Here is a 17,674-nt window from a genome sequence, read left to right as displayed (position 1 = left end):
AATGTGGCAAAATGTCAAAAGGTTTTTGGGGGGGCAATACTTTCGCAAAGCACTGTGTGTTTAATCTTTTAGTTAGTTTATTTACAGCGCAGTCATTGAACTTCAATCCAGTTTACTTTTAGAGACTTTGTGCACAAATAAGATTATAGTTTGCAGATTGCTATAATTTACCACGAACACAAGCACCTTTTGTAGCAATAGTTCCATTTATTTACTTATTTGTAAACATTCAACTCTTAACATGAATTTAAATGTAGTAAAAGGCATGTTTCACTTGTATAAAACACACATTGTAAACTCTTGGCAACCTTGCATGTGAATGCTGAGAGGGAAACATGAGTAAGGAGATCCTCAGGAACCTAAAACTGTAGTTCCTCCAGGAATGTGCGGTTTTTGGCAATGCAGATGGAAAATCTATCATTGCAATGATTCTATTCTGATTTGTTAAAATAGAAAAAAGTCTTATAATCTACATGGACTACCATTATCACAAAATACATCTATCTATGCAATTCAAGCAGTTATCATGGCTCAGACAGATGCTTTACTTGGATTTTTTTTTCTTCCTCAACCTGGAAACGCTGTAATAAACCCCTGAAATTGTTTAGAAATGCTGGCACTAAAGTCAAGCAATTTAGCTGCAAATTCAGGAGAAATTAAAAGCACAACTGATTTAGATGCTGGTCATTTACCCTGGCTTGACCCCTCACAGGACCCTACTGCATTACCAAACATCAAGTCGCTTCATTTTTTTTTTTTTTGCCTACTCTGTATTCACATTGTGTCACAAAAATAGTCAAAAAAGGTATTTCTGGGTACAGAATACAGTCGAGTGGTTTTGGTTTTGAAGAGCTTTTGTGGAACAGCAAAAATACTCCCAAGTATTATAACATAATTGCTGCATTGTTACACTAAAAAAGCAACTTCACATTATAGTACCTCTTACAGAATTACCTGACTGCTTTGTAAGTGAGAAACACTCAAAAAGTACAGAACATCAAAATGTCTTGAAATGACCAAAGATTAAGGAACCCATTTGAGAACTGAGATAGCCCAGATTGGTAGCCCGTCAATCCCACTCGATGCCAAGAAGTTCACAGCTGGCGTCCCACAGTCTCCTCGCCGTCTCCTCGCTTCTTCCCTGAGGGGCGACGAAGGCGGGAGCGCAGTCGCTGAAACCAGAGGTGACATGTGGGTGAAGGTGTTGATCATTCTGCATTCAGCTTGTAGCAAAACACTGTTTTCATTATAACGCACACACACACTGCTAAAAACCCTTGGGACATTCCTTTATTCCAAGAAGAGACTAACAAATAGGTCATTTTCGTCCCCAAACTGTCCTTGAAGGGAATCTTTCCCAGCTTGTGAGCACATACCTGAAGTGTTTCCCAGAGATAGAGTGGAGCTCTTCTGCCACAGCGCAGTAGATGCTGGTCTGCGCTCCTTCCCGAGGAGTTTTTAGAAACATGGAGAAGATGGTGAAAAATATCGTCATGAGAGTGGAGTGTCTGGTCAGATCAGAATTCACCGTCCCCGGGTGGACCGAGTTCACCGTCACACCGGTGCCTGTTGGGGGGAAAAAAGTATCTGCATCACTGTGGGGAATATTATGGGAATTTGCTTTTTAGCTTCCTATAAATTACCTCCAGCATAGCTCAAGATTAAGGTGCTTTATTTTCTCTTTTAATTTCATCCTAATTCCAATGTAAGTGATCTTTTAGCCCCAACAAATTCTTTTTCACATCCTCTAAATTGGTCTTGAATTCAGGTTACAGTACATTTTTATTCTTGGTGTGTGTGTGTAAAAATAAAAGAGCGAAAAAAATAATATCGCTGTGAGGATATAAGTTTTTTCCTTCTTCTCCACCCTACTGTGTCTTTCATGAAATGTTGAAAATATAGGATGCCACTTGTGTGTTTTTTCTTTAAAATACTGATTTCACAAGAAGAAAAAAGCTTGCCAGGACAAAGCGACCGTTATTCATGTCAGGGCAGCCAGTCCAGAGTTTGTGTGTCTCTGTTCACCTTGGAGTCGACGTGCCAACTCCCTGGCAAAGAGCACGTTGGCCAGTTTGCTTTGGCAGTAAGCTAATCCGCTGTTATAGCTTCCCTGGCTGTGGATGTCGTGGAATCTGATCCACCCAAAGTTGTGTGCCAGAGAAGAGACCACCACGATCCGGGCCGGCGTGCTGCGCTTCAGCTGCCCAATCAGGAGGGACGTCAACAGGAAGTGCCCTGTCAGAAGTTAAGAAGGGCAAGCAAGTCAGCGCTGAACACATGGACTGTTTTTCTGACGAAACCTTCAGCTTTAGGTTTACCCAAATGATTGACTCCAATGTGCATCTCGAAGCCATCAACTGTTTTGGTGTAGGGACACATCATCACCCCAGCGTTGTTGATGAGGATGTGGAGGTGGTTGACCTCTGAGGAAGAAGAAACATCACTTTAAAGAATCATAGCTGCTACGTCAATGGATGTGAGTGTCAAGCAGCCAGTCTGTTCTTACCTTTCAGGAATTTCTGTGCGAAGGCTCGTATCGAACAGGTGTCGGCTAAGTCGAGCTCTCGAACCTCCACGCGTGCTTTGGGACATGCATTTCGTATACTAGCAGCAGCCTGCTCTCCTTTGTCAACGTCTCGACACGCCATGATTACCCGTGCTCCTGTCACGGGAAGAAAAAGCAGCAGCTTGACTACGAAACAGAAAAAGCGTGAATTAACAAAATCAGAATCAGATTCTGATCCTGTTAATCAGAATCTAAAGAATCTGAAGAAGAGGAGATGGAAATAGCTCCTGTTCCAGACATCAGGAACACTGATGAAAACCGATGGGAGGGTCGATTGCATGACATAGGAGAACAATTCCAATTTTGATCCACATGGATGAGGAATGAGGAAGATTGTTTCTCCAGTCTTCAATATTTATTAGGCTTTTTATTTAGTTATTTGTTTAGTTTCATGAACAACCATGAAACTGAGTCAAAGTATGAGAATTCTCCTTCTAAAGGAATCATTGGATTCATATAGAAACATCAATCCATGATCTTTTCCTGACCTTCTTTTCAACAATGGTTACACCACAGATATTATAAGTGCATAAATGTGCCAATCTCAGACCCTTTATGTCCATAAATAGGTGACAATAATTCATTTGGCCATTAGCTCTCTAGCGCCCTATAGGTGAGTTGCATATTGATCAAGCTGGTTTAAACAGGGACTGAACAGGATATTATAGTTACACACACATGAAATGAACAATAACTGAAAGACAATTAGCAAATCCACATAATATCGGAAACCTTTAACTGTTTGATGCTAATGATTGCACGTCTGCTGCCGTGGGCAGAATGACACAGCAACTACTGGAAAATAATTGACTTTCTCCACGCAGGAGTTTATGCTTTTACATCAAATGGTTTGCTTGTTTATTTGTCAGAAAACTGTGAGCCGACACATAGAACACAAATCTCAAAGACACACTGGCACAATTACCCTCAGAGATTATTACCGCAGACTTAAATATTGTTTATACCTGATTATATTGGTGCATTTTATTGAATTATTTTGTTTATTTATTATATTTTTATATATATTTGTCTATATTTCTCTTTTTATTTTTTAGCAAATGCACCAAAGGAGCAGAACCCTAATTTCATCGTATTCAATACATAGAATTTGATATAATGACAATAAAGGTTATTCTATTCTATTCTAGCCTATTCTATTATAGAATAGAATAGAATAGAATAGAATAGAATAGAATAGAATAGAATAGAATAGAACAGAATGCACATGCACCTCTCTTCCTGATGCTGCTTTTAAAAAAATCTATTTACAGTGTTCTAATTGGTCTGACAGGACAGGTGTAAAGGACCCTGTGGGGGTGGTAAAGGTCATCCTGATTGTGATTCTGAAGCGGGGCCCGCTCTGAGTGGAGGGCTGCAATCATTGACACACATGTGAGTTTCTTCTTGCATTTCAAATTAAAAATTCACCTCGCATTGCCAAATCCAGGGCCGTCTCCTTCCCAATCCCTGTGTTGGCCCCGGTGATGAGTACTGTCTTCCCATCCAGGACAACGGCAGAATGACACACTCCCCCAGCTGCATATTTTCTGTTAATGCATAAAGACCCCTGATTAACACCAGAGACCCTGGACTGTCCCTCATTTGGATGACTGGTTCGGTCGGTTTTGTCCTGTTTCGGTTAAGGCCCACATGGACAGCTTGGCTTAATTATTCATAGAAAAACTTGGCTCATGAACTGTAGTGAGTCGTTCGACTGACGTCACCGAGCACCGTACGCAGAGAACCAATAGCGGAGTTGTGCGTACATAAACTCCTCCCACGCTCAGCCTGCTGATAGGCCCGAACGGCTGAGGAAGACTCCCGGGTCATCTCTGTAATAACTCCCACAGCTCCATCATTCAGTTTAATTGATTTCTAAGAGAATGAGTATTCTGAAATAATGAGTGTTTACCATGACAGTAAGCTGGGTTGAATTCACAGGTGATATAAATGAATCCGATTGTAATGACAGCATCGCTCCAACGTAATTGATGTCCTTTCAACCAAGTAGCAATCTATCCGTGCAGCGAAGCATTCATATTATAAATCGCGTTGAGTTCCACTCACCGTATTTGTGGTGCAAATAAAATCGCCAGTAACGTCGCCGCTGCGATGCTCACGACCAGTATTAAAAGGATCATATCACCGGTTTACGCTTGTCCGTCTTCCAGGGGGGTGCCACTGATCTGTAGGCAGGCAGAACAGCTGATGTTAAGGCATAGATGGGTGCTACTGGGATATCGGAAAGACGGCGAATGGAATTATGGGATTGTAGTTTTATACAGTCTTCCAAGTCAATTTATTTTTCGCATGGCAAAAATCATCTTAACTGATACAAGCAATCACAATGGCTACTTTTCCTTTAACCTTATAAATTTAAAAATATTTTATAGACATTAAGAACAACACGAATATCCGAGGAAAACAACAGTAAGTTTGAAGGAACCATGTACAAAAACAACAAAACCTCAAGTGTAACTACGTCGTTGAAATAAAATTTAATTATATTGCATTGAAGACTGTTAAAATAAAATAACGGTTTCTGCATTTGAACCATTAATTGTTCAAACATGACAGAGGGTTGTAGTATTTAAATGTCTACGTAGTAATTTCAGACGCAGCATCATTAAAAACTCAGTTTCCCAGAATCGTAAAAGGTATCTGTATAGCGCCTGAATAAAATTGATATGTGGGTGCTTTTAAAATATCTCTGAAAAATCTTTAATTGTTTTATAATTCAGCACATCCAATTATAATAACATTATAATGTTTTAACGTGAATTTTTTTTAGATGTACCGAAACATAGCTGCGTTTTGATTTTATTTTTTGTTCTGGAGTTTCAGTACTCGATCACGAGGACCGTCAGGCGGAAACGTCTCGGGAAATTGATTATCATCACAACGGAACTGTCACAACTTCGATTAGAATACCTGTAATTTACAGCTAAAAGAAAAGTAAATTGTCAAAGTCGGGCGGCCGGACTACTATAAATCCGAAATGTCGTCGGAGGAATTTGAAAAGTTGCATGAAATCTACAGGTCACTGTATGATGAGCTTAAGCTAATACCAGAGAAAGCTGTGGGATGCCATGGAGGTAAACAACTCGTATTGTGTTTCTGTGTTAGTTAGCTTAAGAAGGAAACACTTCAAGAGTTTTCTGTGTGCTGACACTGAACATGTGTTTTATTCACAGAGGAGAGAAGGAAGCTGGTGAGGACCTTTGATGAGAGGCATGGGGAGGCAGTGGAAGTGGTGAGCTGCTCTGTTTAGTTTTCAATCTAGCTAGTTATAAGAATTATGAAATGTTTTATGACTTGCTGGTAAATGTCTTTTATTGCTGAGTATCGAGTAGTTACGACTGACTGGCCTGCTTTTGCTCACAAAGAACCGGATCTCTACTTGCTAGCTAGTGACGTTAGCCATTATCCTTAAGTTGCTCATTAATTAGATTGATCACTTTATTTAAATTTATTGTCTGTAAATTGAATATCTTCGTTTTAGCAGTAGAGTTAGTAACACTGCCTTTTACTAGGATTGACTCATGACATGCAAGGTTTCTAATACAGCAGCCAGGCCCTGAAATCTATAGCATAATGTACATGCCTCTACTAAGGGCTCATCGTTTCTTAAATTGGTAATAAAATTAAAATATCTACTGTTTTGATAATGTGTCAAAGTTTTAATAGATATTTGACAGAAATAATTTTAAAAAACACACAATTTTCAATGTTCAGCATACAGGAAATAAGTTTCAAAACTGTCCTTTTACCTGGATCCACTCCAGAATGGAATGAATTCCTCTTTGCACCATGCCCAACCCTCCATCTACATTTCAGACAACTGTCAAATCACAATTGGCAATTTTTCACTGATGAGTGGATTTCCGCTGATTATAATTCAAATTGATAAATTCTGTGAATCGTCTAAATCCATTGAGGAAATTTAGGGGCGTTAGGAAACTTTTTGTTGTTGTTTGTCATAGAAAATTAAGCTAGAAAACAGTTCTTGAACTGAGGAGAAATGAAGTCTACTCAGAAGCCATCGTAGCATTAAAGAAAAACTGACTGAATATGGTTTAACTTATATAATGATAAGTTAACTTTTCATTATATATATTGGATTATCCAACTTATATTTATTTTGTCTTCTTATCAATACTTTCACTTTAAACCAGTTCAGCCCCCCAATATTGTTTCAACATTAGTAGTTCAGCTAAAATATATTTTCCTGCTACCATTCTTGTGACATACAGGATCAGGACAATTGAGGGATCCTGCAATGAACTAAAATGAATTCAGTTTGCTGCAGGTACTCGAGCCAAGGACTGTGTGTGTGTGCGTGTGCGCGCGCGTGGGTGGGTGGGTGTGTGTGCGGGCGCGTGGGTGCATGCAAATGTGTGACTCAACAGGTGCCCCACCAATGCTATTCAAACTGGTACATTTTGTCTTTAAAATCAACAGTACCTGACTGTGTTATGAACATGTGTGAACTAGCATGTTACATAAACCTCTAGCTTTTCTCTCAATGTACTGTGTGTATTGACTGTGTGTATTGAGTGTGTGTATGTCTCCAATAATGTATTCACAAGCACTCAGCAGAGAAAAACTATACATCTCTAAAATTACACAAACATTTTCTTATGTCTCAAGTTGCAAGGTATGGAAGAAGAGCTACGTGCAGCCCCTTCCTCCTACAGAAATGCTATGAATGCAAAGCTGCGCTTGTACCACCGGGATCTTGGGAAATTACAGAGGGACCTGAGAGCTTCTAGTCCTGGCTTTGGGTCTTCTAGACAGACAATGGAAGGAAGCAATTATGGCATCTATTCAACACAAAACCAACAAAGTGTGAGTGTGGGCCACTGGACTCATATAGCTGTTTGAGTGGATGTTTTTATCGGAATTATCAGTGCAACCAAGAAACCTGTGCATCTCTGGATTTATAAATCCCAAAGTTATGCTATAATGTTTTTTTTCCGGAACTCTGTCTTCTGGTAAATATATTTTATTGTTGTCCATGTTAGCTGATTGTACATAGGGGCAATGTGTTTCCAGTGAATAAAGAAGGAGCTAAATGAGTTGGAAACAATTCAGCTCATTTCAAAGGACATTTAAAGAAACGGTTCAGAAATTCTACGATTATAAGTATTTACTATCAACATGCCAAAAGAAAATAGTGTAGAGCTGCTTCTACTTCTGTTTTGTCTTTTGCGTCTTCAGCTTCTTCTGCTTCTGCATCTGCTTCATCACAAAACATTCCTAAAACCATACCACTTTAACCCTAATCCTAAATGACTGAGGTTAAGGATTTGTTTTAACAGGAACCCCTCTAAGACAAGTAGAAAATGACTCCATACTACTTGTACGATGTAATCCACACAATTTGATAGAAAAAAACAATATTTGCTCCCTTTTTAAACCTGAAATTATCACTGTAGTTTCTAGGAACTCAGCGGCACTCTTTCTGGGAAAGATTAGTTTGTTCCAACACTTGTTCATGCACTGCTTCCCAAGATCAACAAGAATTTGAGATCACTGTGTAACTGATTAGTTGCTACCCTGACTGTACAGAGCTCTGCTGAAACAAATTGCTGAATCATCGTTGGAATGCATTCACAAAAGAAATACATGCCTTACATTTAAGGGAGTACCTTAGAATGAACAAATATTATTTCTTCCTGTTCTGTCACAATGGGTGACGTTGACCTGTTGACTTTGTCCTATTTTCCTCCTTGTGCAGACACATTTGCAGTCCCAGAGGGCCTTGTTGCTGCAGGGCACAGAGGCTCTGAGCAGCGCCAGTCAGAGTATTGAACGAAGCCAGCGCATCGCCATCGAGACGGAGCAGATTGGCACCGAGATCATCGATGAGCTGGGAGAGCAGAGAGAACAGCTGGACCGCACCAGAAACAGAGTGAGACATGAAGGGTTGTGTTGGAACCAGATTGCATCGCTGCTTTTGCTTTATACAGATACTGTGTCCTCCACCTGTTGGTCATTTGATTAAATTATGGTAAAGAATATAAATAGGTTTCATTTTGTGAGTCCATGAGCATTTCTAACTTTTGTTTTTTCTATTACAGTTGGTGAATACTGGAGAAAACCTCAGTCGAAGTAGAAAAATTCTTCGTTCCATGTCGCGGCGGTAAGCGCAACCATCCATTTATCCTGGTTTTTAATCAATGCACCTTTATTATGTTAGTATAATTTTCTCCTGCTGGATTTCAATTGACTGTCAGAAAATAAAAATTATCAGTGAAAAAGTCATTGTGTTCTGTTGTGGATGTTTCATTAAATGCTTTTGGCTCTTGCTTTTTTTTGCAGGTTGATGACAAACAAGCTGCTGCTAAGTGTCATCATTCTGATTGAGCTGGCCATTCTAGGTGCTGTGGTTTACCTGAAGTTCTTCCGATGATCAGACAGACGAGAACCTCCTTCGTCTCTGAGTCCAGGCTCTCAGCGTCTGTCTTCACTGACTATCCAGTAGCAATAATGTTCTTCTGCTGTTTTCAGTCAATTGTCTCTGCAAGTGCAAATAAGAAGGCTGAGGTACGACAGTCTTGAAGCGAACCTTTACCGAAGGAGGACATTTATGTCCGTGGATAGGTGAAGTTCATTGATAATGGACCAAACCGAAAGAAATTCCATGGGCAAACTGGGGACTAATATTTGCACTGTTTTTTCAGACTGTCCATGCCAAAGAAGCCCTGCAGTATGTTTTAATTTATCTTGACTCGTGTTCTGGCCGCTGGAGAGATTTAGTGAGTGGAGCATGAGTGTCATGTCTGATTTTCCAGCAAAAGAAATAAAAATGTGTGAATCAGCAGTTTTGGGAGGTTTAGAATTCTCAAATCAGAATATTTCCAACTAGATGTGAGATGACTCAACCCCGTTTGAAATGTAGTTTTTTTGGAAAAAGATGCTATTTATCATCTGTTTGTATCGACCAGATCAAACAAGAACAGTTTAAATAGCTCTACACAGCATAGCGACCGCAGCCAATCATTTTTTCTTCCGACTGTAATTATTAGGTGTAATAAAAATGTTTATTTACTTAACATTACTGACCAACAATATCTGATGGAAAGCCACAAGTTTTAATTATGTTACCATGCCAGTATACCACTGATGGTTTTAATCTGTACGAAACTCCTAGTTTGCCTGTCAGACATCTGAATGTGTAAAATGAGACTTTAAATACATGCAATGTGCTCAGCAGTGAGCTGTGTTACTAATCACTGTATGAAACAAATTCAAAAGGCTGCAGCGGGTTCCACTTTGTAGACTTCACAAATTAAAGGTTTTAACCTCCTTTGTGATTTTTTTTTTTTTTGGAATGGCAAACTGAATTGTAAAGAAAATTTGCTCCGGTCTGAGGCCGACCTGCTGCTGTGTGCTCACCATCTGCTGCTGGGGGGAGTAAGTCTTAAATAATAGGTGATGAGGTTGTTTTAGTGCCGTGTTTATCAAGTTGCACATCTGCCACGGTGTTTTTTGTCCACATACGTGTCATGCCTCGCAGGAGTGATAGTAGGAAAACAGTTTGGTAACATACCTGTGAGGAAAACCTGTTTTCACCTCCAAGAAATAATCAGAAATTTTAGCCTTTAAACTTTGCCTTCATGAAGTATTAAGAAGTTAACAAAATTAATGTGTGAAGTTATGTGCAGTTATAACAGTTCAAAATTTAACTAACCTAACCTAACACCAACATTGTAGGGGAACTTTCCTTCGCTTCAGGTGGGGATGCTTTGGGCCCGATGGTTTAGGGTTCTGATGATCCCTATGTTGTTCTGCAGTGGTGGGAGGAAGCTGTACTGGTCAGTGTGGGTTGGCTTTCTGTACAAGAGGACATTACAGTATTTCCATGTGTTTGACAATATTGTACCTATAATATTGTCAAACTCCCAGGATTTTGTATTCAAGGCGAAAACTGGACCCAGATGAAATCATAATTTCCTATGAAGTCACGTCACTGATGCAGTGAAGAAAATGTGTTTGTAAGACCAAACCCCATCAAACAGAACACATTTACACACTGCCAGACTTCTGTCTGACCACTACCTGCTTCCTTTACAGAGAAAATCACAGAACATTGTTGTGCCTTTGGTAAACCTATAGGAGCTAATTTGTTTATGGTAGAGGTGGAAACCACAGCAACCATTCACACTTGGGTGCCACTTGCTGTAACAACACACATGAGGGTGGGCAGGACAACTTATGGTCACGGCTCCTAAGGGGACATTGGCTTGGTGGTGGACTCTCAGTCAGAACTGAAGAAGCCTCCTGAATGAGGTGAAACGTCTTCAGCCAACCTTAAGCAAGTCCAGTAGATTCTTTTTGCTCCTGATTTATCTCAACCTGGATGACTGAAAACCTACACAGACATGTTTGTGTTGTTGTCACATGATGTAAGAACTACTGCATGAAGTTTGACACGTCTCTGCTAGGGCAGATCCAGGAATGAAGGAATGACACAGGCTGCATAGAAAAAGGACGAGAGGAAACTTGTCAAAAAATCTCTATAAAGATGTGTTCATGGTTTTCAGAGGGGGGCAGGACTTATTGCCTCTGCCCCCTGTGATCTGTGTCAATGAGTTTGTCTCATTTGCTTTTTTTTTTTAGAAGGGAGGCAAAGAATTTCATACCAAATGTTATTTCATAATTGTTTAGAAATCAGTTTGTGTTAAAGAAAAATCTGAATATACCCCTATGTTTTAACCCGTGTTCTTAATATTGTTCTAACTGAAGCAAATCTTCAAACACAAACAGCAAACAGACAGGGTGAATGGAGAATTACATGATAATTAAAGCAGTTTAAGCATTTTTGTGTGATATTTCATTTAAGTTGTGGATTTATCCTGTGAAGATGAAACAGTTTGATATATAACAAATATATAACACACCTATTTCTACTATGTGAACGAGGACAGTGTGTGCAGGATTTGAATCAAACCTGGATATCAGTTTTCATTTAATACTGATGTCAGTAAATATTTTCAAACAAATTTCAAACAAAATTCTAACATGTGCTGCTTATTAAGAAAATACAAAAGTAATCTGTGGTTACCACAGCTGGTCAAAAAGTGCAAACACATCACAACTACATTTCAGTAACTGGCACAAAAACAATGCAGTTCTCAAATCAGTGATAGAACCTCAACAAAAGGGAACAGTTGACAACAAACAGGTAGAATGCAGACATGACTTAGTCCACAACCAAACACAAACTTGAAATAATTTCAGATGACTGATATGTTGTCTCAACTAATTTGGAAAGATGCCAGTTGTACTTGTTAAAAACTAAACTCTTGATAAGCCTCTGATTATTCAAGTTAACTTTAGAGGATCACTCGGTTTCATTTACAAAGATACCTGACCATTTTTATTCATTTATTTATTTTTGGTGTTTTATTAAAACCGTTTTCTGTTTTTTTAAATTCCACTCTTCGATTAAATTACTTTAAAATCTATTATTCTGTTTGCTCATGAAATCTTTTGCGAACTAAAAAAAGCTCATCCAACTAAGTAGATAATAGACATTTTTATACTCAGCTGAAGTCGTCTTCCGATATTCTAAGCCTATCTTCTGAGGCAAATTCACTTGTAAACAGGATTAATATGTGACAGTTGTGTCCTTGAACAATAAACACATTACTTATGAAAGAAAAATAACTTCGTGTATCTGTGTAAATGAACGGTGATCTCATCCCACAGTAATGGTTACTAGATTAAGCCAAAGACTTTGAGTCATCATCACTATGAATTAACAGAAATGCGTGTCTTCGTTTTGTGAACCCAGACCTGACTTGTTTGTTAATCCTCACACATCACTAAACCGCAAACAGAACCAAAAGCTCCAGCTACTAGAGTCAGTCTTTGTGGAATGCTAAAGCATCGATGTCTTTTGAGTTTATAGATTGTCTTCATGCTCTCAGAGGCAAAGCTGTTCTGTGTCCACCTTTGTAGAGGGAATCTCGATGGGCATGTGTGAGCCTTCTCTCGTCTGCCCCAGGGACGACGCGATGACGTCCACCGCTAAAGCGGCTGTGGACTCGACGGCTCGGCGGCTGGCCCCCAGCGTGGGATTGACCTCGACCAGGTCCATGACGGACAGGAGGCCTGCGTGTGAACACGTTTAAAAGGTAAGACACAAACACCTGAGGGTAAAAACAGAAGCACGAAACTCTGTTCAAGTCACACCCGTGTTGTGGATTTCCTCCGTGATGTAGATTCCCTCTCTGTAGGTCAAACCACCGTTGACTGGTGTTCCTGTGGCAGGAGCCAGAGACGGGTCGAACGCATCAATGTCAAAGCTCAGATGGATCGGTCGCTGCTTTCTGAGGGTGAGAAAATGGAAGTTTAAAGTGTGTTTTACACCCACATGTGGATCAGGTATATTTAAACTTTCACAGAAATCACAAAAACCATGTGAAAATGTTAAAACAGTTGTAAGTACCTCGCCAGAAGATGATCAAAAGTGACCTCCATGACCCGCTGAATGCCGAGTCTGTCAACATCCCTCATGGTGAAGTACTGGATACCCAGGTTCTTCAGGATTTGGCTGTAAAACAGCAGTAATTATTTCTAGAATTATCGCGTTACGTGCACATTTTAAAAAGTGATGGTACACTTACTGCTCTCCGTAATCAACATCACGCAGTCCGATGTACACCAGGTCCCTGGAGGAGAGGAACGGCTTGAACCAGGAGAACCCTGGGATACCTTGTGTCTGCGATGGCCAGAAAGAAACGACGCAGTCAGTTTACACACTTCACTTGTTTATAGAGACGACTGGAAATCTTTGAACAATCTGCTCATTTGCAACGTCAACAGAAGTTCTTGAACATTTCTCAATCCACTCTTTAGTTGTAACCCACATAATTTAATAAGTCTTGCCTGCAGCAGGTTCCATCTCCTTTAATCAGGATTAGTGGAAATCACTTTGGTAGTTTTTTGCATCAATAGGAATAAAATTATCTGGATCCAAAATCTTACTTCCCTCCAAATCTTCACTTTAGATATTGAAATGTGTCCTCCTTGAGTTAAGATGTTGAAATGTTTTAGCAAGTGAGAAGAGCCTGAACCTCTAGTCACTGAAAAATTACATCTGTGCAGCTGATCTGCTGTTACCATGCCAACACTGCAATACACCAGAATATATTCTAAACGTTTGTGTCTTCTTCAGGATGGATGTCTTCCTCCTCCTGAGCGAGGGAAGAGGAACCTTTACATATCAGCACCCAGGGACTCAACTTGTGCTAATCAGCCCATGTGTGCATAAGTGTAAGTAAGTGAATATTCTGTACTTTCCACTCATTAGACTAGTCCCATCTTGTTGAAGTGAAATTGAATAATTCCCCTCACCTTGTCTTGCAGCTCTTTGAGCATGAACGACACCGGCTGGCCGTGGAGGTTTCCTGTTGGAGAAGTCCCCGGCGTGTTTATATCTGCGTGAGCATCGACCCAGATGAGACACAGGTCAGGACACTGGAGGGCGTGACCTCCCACCGATCCAATACCCATGCTGTCATAGGAGCATTAACAGGTTCAGCACACAGAAGCAGACATGTAAAGCAAAGGCGGTACGTCGATGATGTTCTATATGCACACACACATACCTGTGATCACCCCCCAGCACAACCAGGGTGTGTCCATCCCCTACAGCGCTGCTCACGGCTCCAGACAGCATCTGATTGGCCGCTCCCACGGTGCGAGGGAAACGCACACCCATGTACGGCTCATCCTTCTCAAAGTGGTGGAAGTTGAGGTCTCCTAAGTCATGGACGAAGTAGTCTGAGGAGAAGCAGAAGAAGCCAAGGATTCAAGCATCTGATTCATTTTGTAGGGCTTCTGTTTTCGATGGGAAGAACCTGCAGCTTGATGGAAAGCTCTCACCACAGGTGGTGGTTTCATTGAAAATTCTGTCTACTTTGCAGTCTGAGGAGGCTGAGGCGATGCCAGGGCAGGATGAGTGATGGAGCACTTTGCTCTTGCTCCATTTCCCACGTGAGCTCAGGTTTCAGTCCTCGCGGCTCTTCCTGTGATCGGTGTGTTAAGTTGGATGTTTAGACGGCCACATCGTCCAGCGCGCAGACTGGAGAAAACGAGTGATGCGATTCACCGTATTGGGGTTCATCTGGAAATGTGAGCCTTAATAGCGGGGTAGTGTTTCTCTGCTGATCTCAGGCTGACCAACGCGGTTCATTACCATTTGTAGACAGGACAGGAATAGCTCTTGTTCTTGTGCAATCCTGAGGATCTTATGCAGGACAATTAAAAATGTCTGTTATAGGCTGCATGATCTGCATCAGTTACCCGAATATTACTGGTAACTGTTAAATTCAAAAAATAATTACAGTGGTGTTAGTATTACTAGTTCTGTTAAAATAATAATAGCTTTATTATAATAATAAAAATGTTCATTAGGGTTCTCCTTTCTTCTTTTGCAGACATGTCATTGTTATAGATGAAGATTGGCAATAAAATGCATCAATTTTCACAAAAATATTGGTATTTGTACTGAGACTACATTTTCAAAAAAGAAGGTTAAAACGGGGACACAATCATCTCTTTTATCTTAAAAAGTGAAGTTAATTTCCTTCTGCCTAGAAGGACAAACAGTTCCTTTTAAGAATATTAAGCACTAATTTAAATTCTAGGAGAAACGCACCAGGTTAACAACTGTTTCCTTGTTTCTGTTTAAGTGCATCTTCATGAATGGAGAAAATGAAAAACCAAACAGTTCCATTTTTGACACACTTTCAATTAAGTGAGTATTTGATTAAAAACCAACGTGGATTCTCCTCTATCTCTGAAATGTATTGATCTGTCTTTTTACAAGGGGCAGTTTGACATGTTCAAGTTTCCAGGTAAAAATCTATCAAGTAGTTTTTGTCAGTCCTGCTCAAATATATTCACACGTAACATCTAAAACCGGAGTTAAGGATGTTTATTAAAGGGAATAGCGCTCGGTGCCATCTGTCAAGTCGTTTTGGGTCGTGAACAGAACAGCATCAGCTAAATAAAGATCAGCCCAATATATGAGTGTTTCTGATGCAACAAATCTGCACACCCGTTAACACGGATTATATTTAGACATCACAATTATTAAAAGTCATCAGCATATATTGAGTTACTTATAATCCATATATTGAGCTAATAAGGTGCTGTATTTCCAGGCTGTACCACTACCAATGGTTAGAACACGTTTCCCTTCTTCATTGTGTTGCTTCCATTTTCACAACACGTGCATTCAGATGCTGACTCACCGCCAATGAAATCCAGGAAGGAGTTTATAGTGATCTATATTTATGCTTAAGATGTGTGTGACTCTGCAGAGTGTATTTATAACACTGATCGCATGCGTTATGTGAGGAGGAGACACCGAGCAGCGGCGGTGTGGAGCCTCCTCTATATGCAAAGATAATCATCATTCATTTTAACTTTTAAGTTTAAGATGCCATAGTTCATGCAGAAATAATGTATGCGCCAATTTTGCAGCATGAGGAATTATCATCCAGTTGTTGTGTAGATAATAATAATAGTCACTGACTTCCTGTGCGTCATCCCGCCTCTCACCTTTTGTTGGGTTCTTTGTTATTTATTACCAGCTTAAATCAACTTCATTCACTTGAAATGCAAATTATTATTATTTTTTTAAATTCAGGTTTAAAGTAATCCCTCATCGACGGGAGAGGGATTGTTCTCGCCAGCGTGGGGGCCCTTTTGACATTCAGAGCGGCTCTCTGCTCCCCCACCTTCGAGCCGAGATAAAAACGGACTTCCCGGACGCGCCACGACGCGCGGAGACAAATGAGTCACCGCTCCATTCGCCATTTCTACCCCGTGTGAAGGTGTTTCCCCGACGCGAACACCATTTGTCATTTATTTCATTATTTTACGTGAAGTATTTTTAAAGACCATTTTATTGTTATTCAGCAAAAATAAATAAATAAATAAATAAATAAATAAATAAATAAATAAATAAACTAAAACAGAAAAATAGAAAATCAGTTCAGTTAAAAATCAGTTAGTTCGAGATCATAATGTTTTCTCCATCACGCCCCGCACGTCCCACGTCGGATGTTGACTGAGTCACGGTGATGTAACAGGGTGTCTATAACCCCACCGGATGAATGGCATAAATCCGTCCATATATCATGCAAACAACCCTCGGGTGTGTGTTATATAACATAAGCGGCTGATCACCAGCTGCCCCTCCCACCCCTCACCTACCCAAACCAGACAGCCGGTCGATGAGTCCAGTATCCCTGATGACTTTGGGACCGTGTTCCACACCTCTTCGTTTCTGTCAGAATAAAAAATAAATAAAAAAAACCATGAAGCTATAACTGGAGATGTTGTTTTTCCTAAATAAAGAAATAGATAAATAAATGTCATTTTTAAAAAAACAAACAAAAAACCCTCTTCTTACCTGTCCTTTTGAAAAAGGGACGCCAAGCACCGCTACCGATTGAGCACGACTTTTCTGGCACATGTGCCTGAGTTGAGTTCTAAGCAGACGGGATAAACCAAAAGTTGCCCTCATCTTTTTATATTTTCTTCTTCTTCTAGAGATTAGAGTCGAGCCGGTCCAGATCGCACTGTTTCCGCTCGCTGGTCGGGAAAGTCTGATGAAAGCCCGGGGAGTTGTTGCTGTCGCGGACGCCGCAGGACTCCGCAGTGACGCAATGGGTCGGTCTTATCCCTCCTCTGTTCAGCTACTTAATATTCATGCGCCGATGAAGAGGAAGAACGGAGATCACGTGAGCAGATTTTCGCGCACTAAATTAGATGCATAGAGTTCAACGTGCTTCGGCGGCGCTGGCTGTCTGTAACCGGTTATTTAAGCTGCTGCGCATACCGCAGTAGGCGTTGACGTCAACGACACGCCTTTGGCTCAGCCAATAGGAAGGGATCAAGGAAGTGGGCGTGTCCATAAGTAACGTTAGTTGGAGTGTTCAAAGCGTTCAAAGGCAGATTTTACTTGTTGACCCTTTGCTGTTCATTTGGGATGTTGACCAACAAGTGAATGAAGTGAACAACCTAAACGTTTGGCAACGTTATGACGTCACGCGGTCTCAAAGTCTTCGCGATCAACTCGAA

At 40.4% G+C, this 17,674-nt stretch overlaps 3 protein-coding genes across 3 annotated transcripts; 1 reads left to right on the top strand and 2 right to left on the bottom strand.

The window, feature by feature from the left end:
• Positions 1–251: 251 nt before the first annotated feature.
• On the bottom strand, positions 252–4,819 carry rdh12 (retinol dehydrogenase 12). Its single transcript, XM_068338678.1, has 7 exons — positions 4,634–4,819; positions 3,995–4,113; positions 2,507–2,662; positions 2,319–2,423; positions 2,026–2,235; positions 1,377–1,566; positions 252–1,172 (listed from the first exon to the last, which is right to left on the bottom strand). The coding sequence occupies exons 1-7, from the start codon at positions 4,705–4,707 to the stop codon at positions 1,070–1,072; spliced, it is 957 nt and encodes a 318-aa protein (XP_068194779.1). The 5' UTR covers positions 4,708–4,819; the 3' UTR covers positions 252–1,069.
• A 720-nt stretch (positions 4,820–5,539) lies between these two features.
• On the top strand, positions 5,540–9,889 carry vti1b (vesicle transport through interaction with t-SNAREs 1B). Its single transcript, XM_068338506.1, has 6 exons — positions 5,540–5,661; positions 5,761–5,819; positions 7,217–7,414; positions 8,307–8,480; positions 8,650–8,711; positions 8,891–9,889. Exons 1-6 carry the CDS (start codon positions 5,565–5,567, stop codon positions 8,979–8,981), a joined length of 681 nt encoding a protein of 226 aa, XP_068194607.1. The 5' UTR covers positions 5,540–5,564; the 3' UTR covers positions 8,982–9,889.
• Positions 9,890–11,501: 1,612 nt separating this feature from the next.
• Positions 11,502–17,400, bottom strand: arg2 (arginase 2). Its single transcript, XM_068338505.1, has 8 exons — positions 17,004–17,400; positions 16,805–16,877; positions 14,188–14,362; positions 13,934–14,093; positions 13,204–13,298; positions 13,026–13,130; positions 12,770–12,906; positions 11,502–12,688 (listed from the first exon to the last, which is right to left on the bottom strand). The coding sequence occupies exons 1-8, from the start codon at positions 17,115–17,117 to the stop codon at positions 12,501–12,503; spliced, it is 1,047 nt and encodes a 348-aa protein (XP_068194606.1). The 5' UTR covers positions 17,118–17,400; the 3' UTR covers positions 11,502–12,500.
• Between the last annotated feature and the right edge of the window lie 274 nt (positions 17,401–17,674).

This window comes from Antennarius striatus, chromosome 17 (genome assembly GCF_040054535.1).
Source record: "Antennarius striatus isolate MH-2024 chromosome 17, ASM4005453v1, whole genome shotgun sequence".
Lineage (NCBI taxonomy): Eukaryota > Metazoa > Chordata > Actinopteri > Lophiiformes > Antennariidae > Antennarius > Antennarius striatus.
This window is presented reverse-complemented; position numbering and strand designations above follow the sequence as displayed.